The sequence below is a fragment of the Strix uralensis genome, chromosome 1 (genome assembly GCF_047716275.1).
Source record: "Strix uralensis isolate ZFMK-TIS-50842 chromosome 1, bStrUra1, whole genome shotgun sequence".
In the NCBI taxonomy this organism is placed as follows: Eukaryota; Metazoa; Chordata; class Aves; order Strigiformes; family Strigidae; genus Strix; species Strix uralensis.
Window position 1 is genome coordinate 47669838 of NC_133972.1, and position 13305 is coordinate 47683142.

General features: G+C 40.9%; 1 protein-coding gene across 1 annotated transcript in view; it reads right to left on the reverse strand.

Moving 5' to 3' along the window:
- The window catches only part of ADAM22 (ADAM metallopeptidase domain 22), a 145902-nt gene that overhangs the window by 121393 nt on the left and 11204 nt on the right, over nucleotides 1-13305 (reverse strand). The window contains exon 3 of the mRNA XM_074864897.1: nucleotides 2622-2698. Coding sequence (XP_074720998.1) covers nucleotides 2622-2698 — 77 coding nt within the window. The remainder of the gene's footprint in view (nucleotides 1-2621; nucleotides 2699-13305) is intronic.

Here is a 13305-nt window from a genome sequence, read left to right on the forward strand (position 1 = left end):
ATGCTGATGACAGAGGGAACAATTATTCCCAATGGAAAAAGAGGAGAAAGAAATGTGTGACTCTTCAAAGAACTGAGTAAGTACAGAGATGGAAAACACAACAGAATATGAAATACAAACGGGTACCTAACAGGGCGATGTATAACAACACACAGGCAAATGCAGCAGAGGAAACAGAGAAACTGATTGTCAGATAAAAAGATGGATTTGAAGAGGATAGAGAAAATAATGCCCACAAAGAAAGAAGCAAATGAAGAAAATCTATTTGCAGACAGATGTTAGATAGCAGGAGTATATTTTACTTTCTGATTTTTTTAAAGCTCTCTGCTTGCTAGTATAATTTTAATTATTTTTTTTTCCTCCATAAATTGGAGAACTATACAGAATAACGAACACTTGCTCTGTGACTGTCCACCACTGACATTGTAACTAGAGATGAGGCTGAGATATACTCAGACGTATGAGCCATACATATCAATTTTTAAACAACAGGGAGACTGCAAGAAAGCAGACTAAGGCAGGGCTCGAGTCTCTTCTTTCTGACAACCTATGTGTTTTAAATTATTTTTCCCCCCCTCTCCGTCCCCCATAATTCCTTTAACATTCCTCAAATGTATATTATGCATAAAAGCTAATTTTACCACAGAGGCCTGCTTCAGCATGCTTTTGATATTAGCAGAGGTTCAGTTATAAATAGTAAGCTGCTATTTTTTCCAGAGGAAAACTAAAATCTTGAACCTTGCTCCTTTCAAGCATTCAACTACTTTACAATTATAAGGCTACTGTGGGCCAAATTTGCAAACCACTCCTCAAAAAAATTAGTGCTTTTCTCTCAGGACCCTTAGAAAATGCATACAAAATATAATACGGAGAGTAAGAATTGCAAGAGAAGAAAAATATATACAGACTTCTGAATATATTTGTTCACAGGAATAATAATTAAGAATACATTTTAAATGTTGCTCCAGTATACTTGGCCCTCTTTTTATTTGATGATCTGCAAATGGTATTTCACAAGCAATTTAAATGTTTATTTAAATATCACGATAGAAGCCAAACATCTTCATTTCCTTGCAGCCTTGTTTTCATTTAGCACAATTTGTGATAGGACTTTTTTCACATTATAAAAAGCACAGCTCCTTAGGAAAAGTTCATATTTAAGTTGGATACTGACACTCTCAAGAACAATAAGGACACATTTTGACAGTCTTACTCCTAGAAATACTGGTCTAATATCATTAAAGTCAACAAAAGAATGACATAAAAATAGGATCCAGCTCAAATCAAATTTTAAGTATATGTGTTTGTGTGTGTTTATGTGCATAAACAAAAAATCCACCTACAGAGAACTGTTGCAGTTCATAAAATCACATCCTTAACTTGTTTTTTCATATACTGTTAGTAAATGTGTTTACTTTTATTAAGATGACCTGAAATTCATACTGCAAGGTAAATCCTGACCTTTCAGAAACTAACTGTGACCATACCATTAATCTGTCACCCAAAATAAAAAACGGTTTCTGCAACCTACTGTCAGTAAGGTATAAATATGTGTACAAAACTGCTGTTTTCAACTAACACTTCAATGTTGTGGTCTTGGTGCTTTTCAGTAGGAAATTCTTCCTCTAGAATTCTTTTAAAATGCATTTGTTATAAAATCATACTTCTAAACCAGCCTTGTTCCCTCTCCTTCCAGCAGCACAGTGTCTGCCGTCTGTAAGCAGCACGGATTCGCATGTGGTTTTTAACTCACGTCAGTGCACATAAGGAAATTGCCACTGTTTAAAATGTGTTTACAAGTGAAAAAACCTGAAATTTAAGTGCCTCCCATTGCAACCTGAATGGTTCATCTTTATAGAAGAAAAACTTGTAGCAATTGAGCACAAACTCACACACTGAACCATGCAACATTGTATTCAATTATTAGGAGATGAATTACTTAACAAAACATTTCTATTTACATTATTTACTCTCTTTTCACTTCAGAGCGGAAAAGCAATGCACTATTTTAAAACAGCTGTGCTAAAAGGCTACTCCAAAACCTCATTACTGAAAGCCACATACCAGATTTCACTTAGTTTACTATGTTCAATCTTTTCTCGTAGACTGAAGTTCACAGTGTGCTCCTGCCTTATAATGCTTCTCTGTTCCCAAAAGACTGTAAACGCATCCAGAGAAACTTCATTCACAACTATCCATCTCATTCTTTTTTGAGGATAAGCTGTAGTGCAATTGCTGTATCTCCAGTACTTTACACTTGGTTATTAAAATGCTAACAGCTATGAGTTTTCAGCAATTCCATCTTTTAATATCCAGGGAGGCTCTGCATGAGTATAGTAATTTGCCTTTCTGGTAAACTGAAAGATGGCAAATGAAATTATAACACTGAAACGTTAGTTACACTGCAATAGCTACTAAGTAGTAACAATGGGAATATCAAAACCTACAACTGCACTTGAGAAAATAACAAAAGAACTTAAAATACACTACTACAGATTTAACTCAATACCTAGAAACAGCATTTGTGCTATAATACAGCCTCTAAAACCTCCATTGAAAAATTACATTGCACTGGCACTGGGTCTTGAACAAACGTAGAATAAGATACAGTCATTACTTACTGATTTAGCATCACATCTAGGATGAAAGATGATCCAAAAGCATCAACCTGGAAGCTGGCTCGAGCAATGTGGGTAGACTGCAATATTGAAAAGACTGGAATTAGTATTCAGCCACAACAAAACGTATCATACAGGTTTGTGAATGCAGAAAGTAAATATATTTACTAAGTAACAATACACCATTAACCAAATAAAATTGCATTGAAATGGACAAAGCAGTCTGTGATAATGAATAAAAGATCTGTTTTCTGAATCTGTGAGGCTTATTCAAGAATTCCCAACCCAACCTGTGACTGGGCGTAACCCCCCATCTTAACCCATCCACACCATCGGAAATGACTCTTGAAATTCCATTCTGGGCAAAACCTTAGCAAAGGAAAGTGGAAGACTTCTATGGCTAATGTTACTAGTTCCTTAACCTGACTCTGGACACAGATGGGTGGAGAACAGCTGAGACATTACTGGTTTGGTCAGACTGGGATACACTCACAAATCTCTCCAACGTTACCTGAAAGAACTTGTTCATTCAGAGAGAGTTTAATTTAAGCCTATATAGTGAGGTGATAGAAATGGGCTAAAATCTGATTAGTTGCACTTTCTGTAAAGCTCTGACTCACCACCCTGTAACCCACCTCCTTCAAAAGGCTCCAAAAACACTAACCCCTGAGCAGTCACTAAAACCAAAGAAAAATGGGTGCTAGAGAAATACCTATGTATCTATCTATCCATCTTTTCTTTCTTTCCCTCTTTGCCATATATTTTCTTGAATAAATAGCTTTCATTCAGTTCTATAGAGGACGAACGTGAATACTCTGTAACTCACTATCTGACAGAAATAGAATATTTATTCTAGTAGTAGTGGAAGAAAATATTCAGCTGTCCAATGGAAATGCAACAATTGTTTCTAGACCTGAAAACTCCCAAGAAACGGAAGAGCCATGTTATTTAATTAATAAGAAAAGCTACTTTCAGACATTTTGGAGCAGTTTCAACTTTGTTCTTATTTTCTTTCCATTGAAATCTGCACATTAAGATTTGAAGCATGTAGACAGAGGAATCTAAGAGGAAACACAGAAGAACTACTTCCAACTCTAAACTACACTTCTCTAAATAAATACAATACAGGATAGTACAACTGTAACAAATGATTTATTGAAAACTCTGGGAAACACAGGACAGGATGGGATAATGTGAATCATCAAATTCACCCTCTCTAAAACTACTGGCAGGCTTTCAATAGGCATTAAATCCAGAAGAGCTGAGAATACCAGTTTCCCTGGAAAAGAACAGCAACAAAGAAACAGAAAGTTGAAGGAATCATGACTTTTTTGTTTATTACATTTTTTTAGTTGCCCTACAGCAGACTTTTCTTTTTTATGTCTACATATATAAGCATGAGTATTAACAAACAAAAAACACAACAACCATGAATACATATTTACAAACAGTTGATTATTTTAAAAAAAAAAAAAAAAAACCAAACACAAAAGTCAAGACAGCTTCTCTTATTAGAGGATGATCAGGCTGGGTGCCCTCTATAAAAATGCCTAGCTGTGCCACTGCAGTGAATGCGCATGTGTCCTGGTTTGAGTGAGCAGCGGAGGTTTTTTGGCAGCAGGGGAGGGGGCTACAGCAGTGGCCCCCTGCGAGAAGCTTCTCAAAGCTCCCCGGACTCCAAGTCAGACCCGCCTTTGCACCAAGGCCGGGCCAGTTAGCTGTGCCTCTGCGATAACATATTTAAGAAGGCAACCTGGGAGGAGTTGAGGAGAAGTTGTGAGGAGAACATCTGTGCGAACACCAAGGTCAGTGGAAGGAAGGAGGAGAAGGTGGGCAGGTGCGCTGGAGCAGAGACTCCCCTGTATCCCATAGTGAGACAGCAGGGCCACCCCCCTGACACCCATGGGCACCTACAGTGGAGCAGAGAGGGATTTGTGGCCTGTGGGGGGCCCCACACCAGGACAGGTGACTGTGCCTGAAGAAGACCAGGACCCCATGGGAAGAAGCCCCTGCTGTTGTAGTTTGGCGCTGGGAGGATTGCAACACACAGGGGTGACCCACGCGCCTGTGGGAGTGACTCATGTTGGAGTTGGTTTGTGGAGGACTGTCTCCTGAGAGAGGGGGACCGTGCTGGAACAGGGCAGGAATGCCAGAAGTTCTCCCCACCCCAAGGAGGAAGAAGCAGCAGGACTGACCGCACCCCCTATTCTCTGCCCCCTGCACCGCTTGGGGGGAGAGGAGGTAGAGACATCCGGAGCAAAGCTGAGCCCGAGAAGAAGGGAGAGGTGGGGGAAGGTTTTTTCAAGATGTAACGCTTCTCATGGTCCTACCATGTCTGTTAAGTGGTGGTGGTGTTAGTGTCTGTATTAAACTTACGGGTTTTTTTCTTCCCTTAACTAGCCTGTCTTTTGCCTGTGCCTTAAAGGATGACATTAGCCCTCCTTGTCCTTATCTCAAGTCCCTGGGCCTTTTGCTTCCCTCCTTCTCAGCGCTGGGGAGGAAGGGGGGAGTGAGCAGCGGTGTGGTACTCAGTTGCCCTCTGAGTTCAAACCATGACAGCATGAAAAATTGCATGATGAGAAATTCCACCTATTTACGCTACAGTTTAGAGGGATGTTGTATTAACTGGAAAGCTTTTTAGAAGGCCTCTCAGTAGATACAATTCACAGAGTCAGATATCCTTTCAGCTATCCCCATTACATCTAACCTGCTTTGTAACACAGGCCACAGGTCTCCACTAAGTGGTTCCTGTAATTTCTGGATGATTTAAGAGCATCTCTTTTGAACAGATGTACAATCTTTAACCAACTAACTGAATAGAACATACATTTTACCTTATCTGGGTAAATAATTTCAGTGATTAATTACCATCAATATTAAAAGCCTACTTTCTATCCAAAAAAAGTCTTAAAACAAAAAATTAAAAAAAAAAGAAGCTAGTCCCAAATGGCCCGTGACACAGCCGGCTGGCATCTGCAATGACAGACATCCACAGCATGTACAGACACACACTGCACCTATGGCCACCCACATGTAGGACCATCATCTAGCTGTTTCTGGCCTGCAGCAGCTAGCACAACCAGAAATACAGCAAACACAACCATCAACAAATTATCACGTTAGAATTGGCATTTCTTTCCAACTCTCGGGCCGTAGAGTTTGCTTTGAATTATTTTAAAATTCCATCTTCTCTTGCTAGATGTGAATTTTTAGGCTGCTGCTCATAAACGGGACGTGACAAGCCAAGAACCGAGTAAGGTACAAGGGGCCCATACTAGTTTTGTCATTTTCTTGTTCCACTGCAGCACATCTGCTAATCTTAACTAACTTTCATTTACCTACCTGCGCCACAACAACCACTTTCTGATCAAAGGAGAAATGGCAGTCCAGTTGTTCACTTTTCATCATTACATTATTAAATGCAAAGAACATTCTACAGCACTTTATTATCTCTGTTTGTCAACAACATAGCTACATATGCCATCATTTAGATCTCTGTACACAGTATAACCATGTCTTCTATATGACCATATGCTGGTACCAAAAAATAATTAGTCAGTAAGGAAGAATATAAAAAGCCTAACTTAAATTTCTAAATGTACATATACTAAATGTAGCATTTGTCATTAAAATGTATTCACCTCATTAACTATAAGAGCAAAAATGACTAGGTTTTTCTGGTTTGGTTTGGTTTTTAACTGCTACATATATTGCATCATATTGATTTGGTCTGGGAAACTTCCTCCCTTGAACACATCTCTAAGATAAACAATTACAAGGCTAATGTATTTCTGAGGTGACCCGGCACCACAGTTATACCCTGACAGAAACTGTTAATGTGGAATTAAGGGAGAAAATACCTATTAATAAATTAAGATGAAAAGCATTACACAGATGTAACCACCCCCAAGACAAGCGGGGCAAACCCAGGAAGCTTACCATTAAGTTTAAGCTCAAGTGCAATCAAGTGTATCTCAAACCTACTGAGATACCAAGACAAACTTAGCCCTTTCCAGAAATTGCAGCCCTTCCTGCAACCCTGATATGTGGTTGTAAAACACTGCAACACTGCATGCTGTGGGCTGCTGCTGAAAACGAACAGTTCTGCCCCATCCTGGGCACATGTTCCCACCTGCTCTCCCTTGTTGGCTCACGTGACTACCCAGAAAGTCAGATCAGCATCAGAAAATTAATCATTACTTGGAGTGGATCCGTTTTCTGTCGGAAAAATAAGCTGATCCAAATAAACTATATAGTCACACCACGAGTAGATGCAATGGAAAGAAGCTGGAGGGGACATGCAAGACAGAATGAAGAGGAAGAGAGATTCCCCCTTTCAACGACAGCTGACAGATCTCATTCAGCGTAACAAGAAAATGCACCTTACAAGTGCCAGCAAGTACATTTTTTAGGATAACAATTCTTCTGAATATCTGGTTAAGAACCACAAAATAAAGAAATGGATTTTAAAAAGTCTTGGCTCTCCATTATTTTTAAGCACGTCTACCTGGCTCCTCAGTGAATAGGTAAAATGGCCAGCTGCAAAGGAAGCTTATGCTCATAGACATATGTCAATAAAAGAACTCAAAGAAATTAAATAAGTACTTTTATTCCATCTATACCACCTCATTCAAGCAGAAGTAACAAGAAAGACACCTGCAAAGGCTCCTCTAAACCACTGAAGCAAGACAATCAATTATGTCATTCAGTCCTCAAACCAAGGAACTTTCTCAGGAAATCCGAGGCTTTTTCAACAACCATAGGTGTGACACATTGAAAGCTGACAACTGAGTCATGAAAGGGGAGTTCTTGGAGACCAGGAGAGATGCACTCAATGCAGAACATGAACAAGAGCCAGGGAAGGAGAATCTAACAACTAATGGAAGAGTGCAGTGCTGTGCCTCTGACACAATCAAAAAGTTCTGAAATTTTAATGTCATGCAACTGAAGAAGGAAAGTATTGATAACAACTCTGAAATTAGCTGCAGTACTTTCAGATGCAAAAAACAGAGACTCTTTATTAGGGCATGCAGTGATAAGACAAGGAGTAACAGTTTTAAACTGAAAGAGGGTAGATTTAGATTAGCTATAAGGAAGAAGTTCTTTCCTGGGAGGGTGGTGAGACACTGGCACAGGTTGCCCAGAGAGGTTGTGGCCGCCCCCTCCCTGGCAGTGTTCAAGGCCAGGTTGGACGGGGCTTGGAGCAACCTGGTCTAGTGGAAGGTGTCCCTGCCCATGGCACAGGAGTTGGAATGAGATGATCTTTAAGGTCCCTTCCAGCCCAAACCATTCTATGAGTCTATAAGTCTATGATTCTAGTGGCACATGAAGTGTACTACCCTGCAAGCCCCTGTACAGAAAATACGAAGCATCCCATAACTCTAATATAACTACGCGAGAGCTAAATTTTGTCAAAGATTGCAAAGTTTAAGCATCTCAGTCAATGTCTGAAAGGAATCAAAAGTAAATGGAGTGAAGAGGATTATTTCAAATCACTAAGCACAAAGGTATTTTATCTAAAAAAAAATATCAGAAGCTTGAATCCTAGGAAAAAAAAAAAAAAGTGGTACACAAACCTTCCTGCCATACCAAGAGGGATACGATTCCAATTATTTTAAATCACCTGCTCCATGCCTCAGGGATCACTGCAGTAACAGAGGAGATGGGCAATCAGTACCAAGTATGACTGTTTATTGTTACAAAGAAACACTACAGAATAATGATGATTTCTGATACAATCCCTTCAGTACCCCTGCTGGGGATCAGCTTTCTTCAGAAACTGGCCCTGAAGAATGAGCACCTGCAAAGGGAATGCACATACATAAACTACAACCAACGTATAACATTGCAGATCAATGGTGAGCTTCATTGCACTGTACTGTAGGTAACCTTAAATACATCTGGAAGATTTTCATTTCAAATAGGTCAAATATTTTAACTGCCAGTAGAACACTTACAAGCTACGCACTTTCTTTAATAATCAAAGTAACTAGAATTTTGAAAGGAAATATTTCAGAAATTTTCCTCACATCGTATATAATTAGCTGGGAGTTGAAAGCAACATAGTAACATGATGACTAATATTTTTCCTCATTAAAATAAGGAAAAAGAGAATTAAAAATATGTTGTGATATAATGTGCAATTCCTCATAATATGTTTCTTACTTCTGAAGTATCCTTCATAAAGCACTTAGATGCTTTTTAATAAGTTTTGCTGGAAGAGATAACAATTTCTATCAAAACAGAAGAATGTCTTTTTTTAAAAAGATTGATGAGAAAATCCTATTTATATGCTTGCCCTTTGATGTAAAAAATTTTATATTTATTACTATTTATAGTATTGTGGTTTCTAATTAAAAGATTCTGATCAGATTTGTAGACTCAAAAGAAAAGCATCAAGAGAATCAAGAGAGAAAATAATACAGAATGTTATAGCAAGAGAACTTAAAAGCTATGCTTCAGAGCTTGTAAGAACAATGAGGTTTTATAGCAGACATTCTGGGAGTCAGTCACATTTACAAATTAATAGATTCCTTAGATATCAATTTAATTCCCCCCCCATTTAACAGTTGAATAGAAACCTCAGGTTGTTAACAATCCTTTAAGTGTATATGAAATGACTGTTCAGTAAGGACACAAGTAAGTTCATGGGAAATCAAAATAAAGACATTAATGAAATCAAATGAAAAATATACTAAACATTTTATGTAGATTTACCTAAAAAGAATTTTAACTGTGGTTCTGAATATAATTGTTACACCTAAATTTATGCTACAGTAGAGGAATACAGTGCTAATTAGCACATGTACACATTATAATAGGACAATTTTCAGCCTCAGTTGTGTTTGTTGCTGTATGTAAAATAAGAAATTTTTTCAAAAACTTACTTTTCTACTTGTACTGGGAAGAAAAAGAAAAACTTTGCTCAGAGACAAAATTCAGAAATAAGCCTAGATCTAATTATAAAAATAAATATCTCCAGGGCAAAGAATCTTTTTTTAAAAATACACAATAAAATAAAAATGCAACATGATTACACAGAATCACAGAATTGTCTAGGTTGGAAAAGACCTTGAAAATCATCTAGTCCAACCATCAACCCAACATTAACAGTTCCCAACTACACCATATCCCTCAGTGCTATGTCAACACGACTCTTAAACACCTCCAGGGATGGGGACTCCACCACCTCCCTGGGCAGCCCATTCCAACGCCTAACAACCTGTTCTGTAAAGAAATGCTTCCTCATATCCAGTCTAAACCTTCCCTGGTGCAACTTGAGGCCATTCCCTCTTGTCCTATCGCTTGTTACTTCATTAAAGAGACTCATCCCCAGCTCTCTGCAACCTCCTTTCAGGTAGTTGTAGAGGGCGATGAGGTCTCCCCGCAGCCTCCTCTTCTCCAGACTAAACAACCCCAGTTCCCTCAGCCGCTCCTCGTACGACATGTGCTCCAAACCCTTCACCAGCTTCGTTGCCCTTCTCTGGACACGCTCGAGTAATTCAATGTCCTTTTTGTAGTGAGGGGCCCAAAACTGAACACAGAAATCGAGGTGCAGCCTCACCAGTGCCGAGTACAGGGGTAAGATCACTTCCCTGTCCCTGCTGGCCACGCTATTTCTGACACAAGCCAGGATGCCATTGGCCTTCTTGGCCACCTGGGCACACTGCTGGCTCATGTTCAGCCATCTGTCAATCAACACCCCCAGGTCCCTCTCTGACTGGCAGCTCTCCAGCCACTCCTCCCCAAGCCTGTAGCGCTGCTGAGGGTTGTTGTGGCCCAAGTGCAGCACCCTGCATTTGGCCTTATTGAAACTCCTACAGCTGGCCTTAGCCCATCGCTCCAGCCTGTCCAGGTCTCTCTGCAGAGCCTCCCTACCCTCGAGCAGATCAACACTCCCACCCAACTTGGTGTCATCTGCAAACTTACTGAGGGTGCACTCGATCCCCTCGTCTAGATCATCAATAAAGATGTCAAACAGGAGTGGCCCCAAAACCGAGCCCTGGGGGACACCACTCATGACCAGCCGCCAACCAGATTTATCTCCGTTCACCACAACTCTTTGGGCCCGGCCATCCAGCCAGTTTTTTACCCAGCGAAGCATGTGCCCATCCAAGCCACGAGCAGCCAGTTTCACCAGGAGAATGCTGTAGGAAATGGTGTCAAAGGCCTTACTAAAGTCAAGGTAGACAACATCCACAGCCTTTCCCTCATCCAATAAGCAGGTCGCCCTGTCGTAGAAGGGGATCAGGTTTGTCAAACAGGACCTGCCTTTCATAACCCCATGCTGACTGGGCCTGATCGTCTGGTTGTCCCGCACGTGTTGTATGATGGTACTCAGGATGAGCTGCTCCATCAGCTTCCCAGGCACTGAAGTCAAGCTGACAGGCCTGTCATTTCCTGGATCATCCTTCCGACCCTTCTTATAGATGGGCGTCACATTGGCCAATTTTCAATCTGTCAGGACCTCCCTGGTCAGCCAGGACTGCTGGTAAATGATGGAAAGCGGCTTGGTGAGCACCCCAGCCAGCTCCTTCAGCACCCTCGGGTGTATCCCATCAGGTCCCATAGACTTGTGTATGTCTGTGTGATGCAGTAGGTAACTGAGTATCTCCTCCTGGAATGCGGGGGGGTCGTTCTCCCAGTCTCTGTCTTCTGGCTGAGGAGGCTGGATTCCCTCAATACAGCTAGGCTTGCTATTAAAGACTGAGGCAAAGAAGGCATTAAGCACCTCAGCCTTTTCCTCATCACTTGTTACCATGTTTCGTCCCGCGTCTAGCAGGGGATGGAGGCTCTCCCTGGTCTTTCTTTTGCTGTTGACATACTTATAGAAACATTTCTTGTTGTCCTTGATTGCTGAAGCCAGATTAATTTCTAGCTGGGCTTTAGAACTCCTGACTTCTGCCCTGCATAACCTCACAGCATCTTTGTAATCACTGTGAGTCGCTAGCCCCTTCTTCCAAATGCTGTAAACTCTCCTTTTCTCCTTGAGTTGCAGCCAAAGCTCCCTGTTCAGCCAGGGTGGCCTTCTCTGGCACCGGCTTCTCTTACAGCACCTGGGGACAGCCTGCTCCTGTGCCATTAAGACTTTCTTCTTAAAGAGTGCCCAGCCTTCCTGGACCCCTATACCCTTCAGGACTGTCTCCCAAGGGATCCTGTCAAGCAGGTGCCCAAACAAGACAAAGTCAGCCCTTTGGAAGTCCAGGATGGCAGTTTGGCTGCCCCCTCTCCTGGCCTCTCTAAGAATAGAGAACTCTATTATTTCATGATCGCTGTGCCATAGTCGGCCTCCAACCGCCACATCACCCACCAGTCCTTCTCTGTTCACAAAGAGGAGATCCAGCAGGGCACCTTCTCTGGTCGGTTCACTCACCAGCTACATCAGGAAGTTATCTCCCACACATTCCAGGAATCTCCGGGACTGATCCCGCTCTGCTGTGTTGTATTTCCAGCAGATGTCTGGGAAGTTAAAGTCTCCCACAAGAACAAGGGCAAGCGATCGTGAGATTTCTCCTAAGTGCCTATAGAATATTTCATCCACGTCTCTGTCCTGGGTGGGTGGCCTGTAGTAGACTCCTACTACAACATCTGCCCTGCTGGCCTTCCCCCTGATTCTAACACAAAGACACTCCACCCTGTCTTCACTACACTTGTGCTCAAAGCAATCGTAACAGTCCCTAACATACAGCACCACCCCATCACCTCTCCTTCCTCGTCTATCCCTCCTAAAGAGCTTGTAGCCATCAATTGGCACACTTCAGTCATGGGAGACATCGCACCATGTTTCTGTAATAGCCACTACATCATAATTTTCCTGTTTCATCATGGCTTCAAGTTCCTCCTGTTTGTTTCCCATGCTGTGTGCATTGGTATACATGCAAATAAATAATTTCCTCAGGCTCTCTCCATTGCCATTTGCAAATATCTAATTTTAATCAAAAGTTCAGTGTCACTGAACTGGATTCACATATAACAGCATATTAAAGAACTGCAAAATCTCTTTTTTAATTTCCCTAGCCTTCTCAAAATAGTTATACGCACTCATTTACTATATTAATCATCATTATTTGTCATTCTTCAGGCAAGCTCTCTTCTTATGCATTGCATAAACCTAAATATCTCTGGGGCTTTTTTTGGGGGAAAAAAAACGTTATTTCATGAAAAAACTGCAGAATAGAATCATGGTTTGATGAAAAGGCTTTTACAGCTGCCTGTTTGGGGTACATTTAGTAAATAAGTCATTTATTCTGAGGAAAAGCTAGAAATAAGAGAAGATTTTAAGAAGTCCATGTTTATTTTTGAATCCTGGATCACGTATCTGTTCTCCATGCCAAATGAGGGTAGGGCAGAGGGAGAGTTAAACACCATCAGCTGAAGTGTGCTGCCATGGCCCAGTTCACTTTGGTAGGGTTTTGCCAGCTCTCAGCAGATGAAGATCTTGACAAAGTCGTAAACATGACCTAAAATAGTTTTTCTCTACATAAACATCATAGTATCAATGAAATCAGAGTCAGAAGCAAGGACTACTCATACCTCTAAAATGCCAGTAATTATTCTTCTCAATAGTAAAAAAAACACATAAAAATCTCTTTTATTATTTAGTTGTGGGTTTGAAATCAGAGGGTGTTTCATTTACTCAGTATAGTAAAGTGAAAGAGATCCCCAGAAATGTGGATGAGGGGAACAG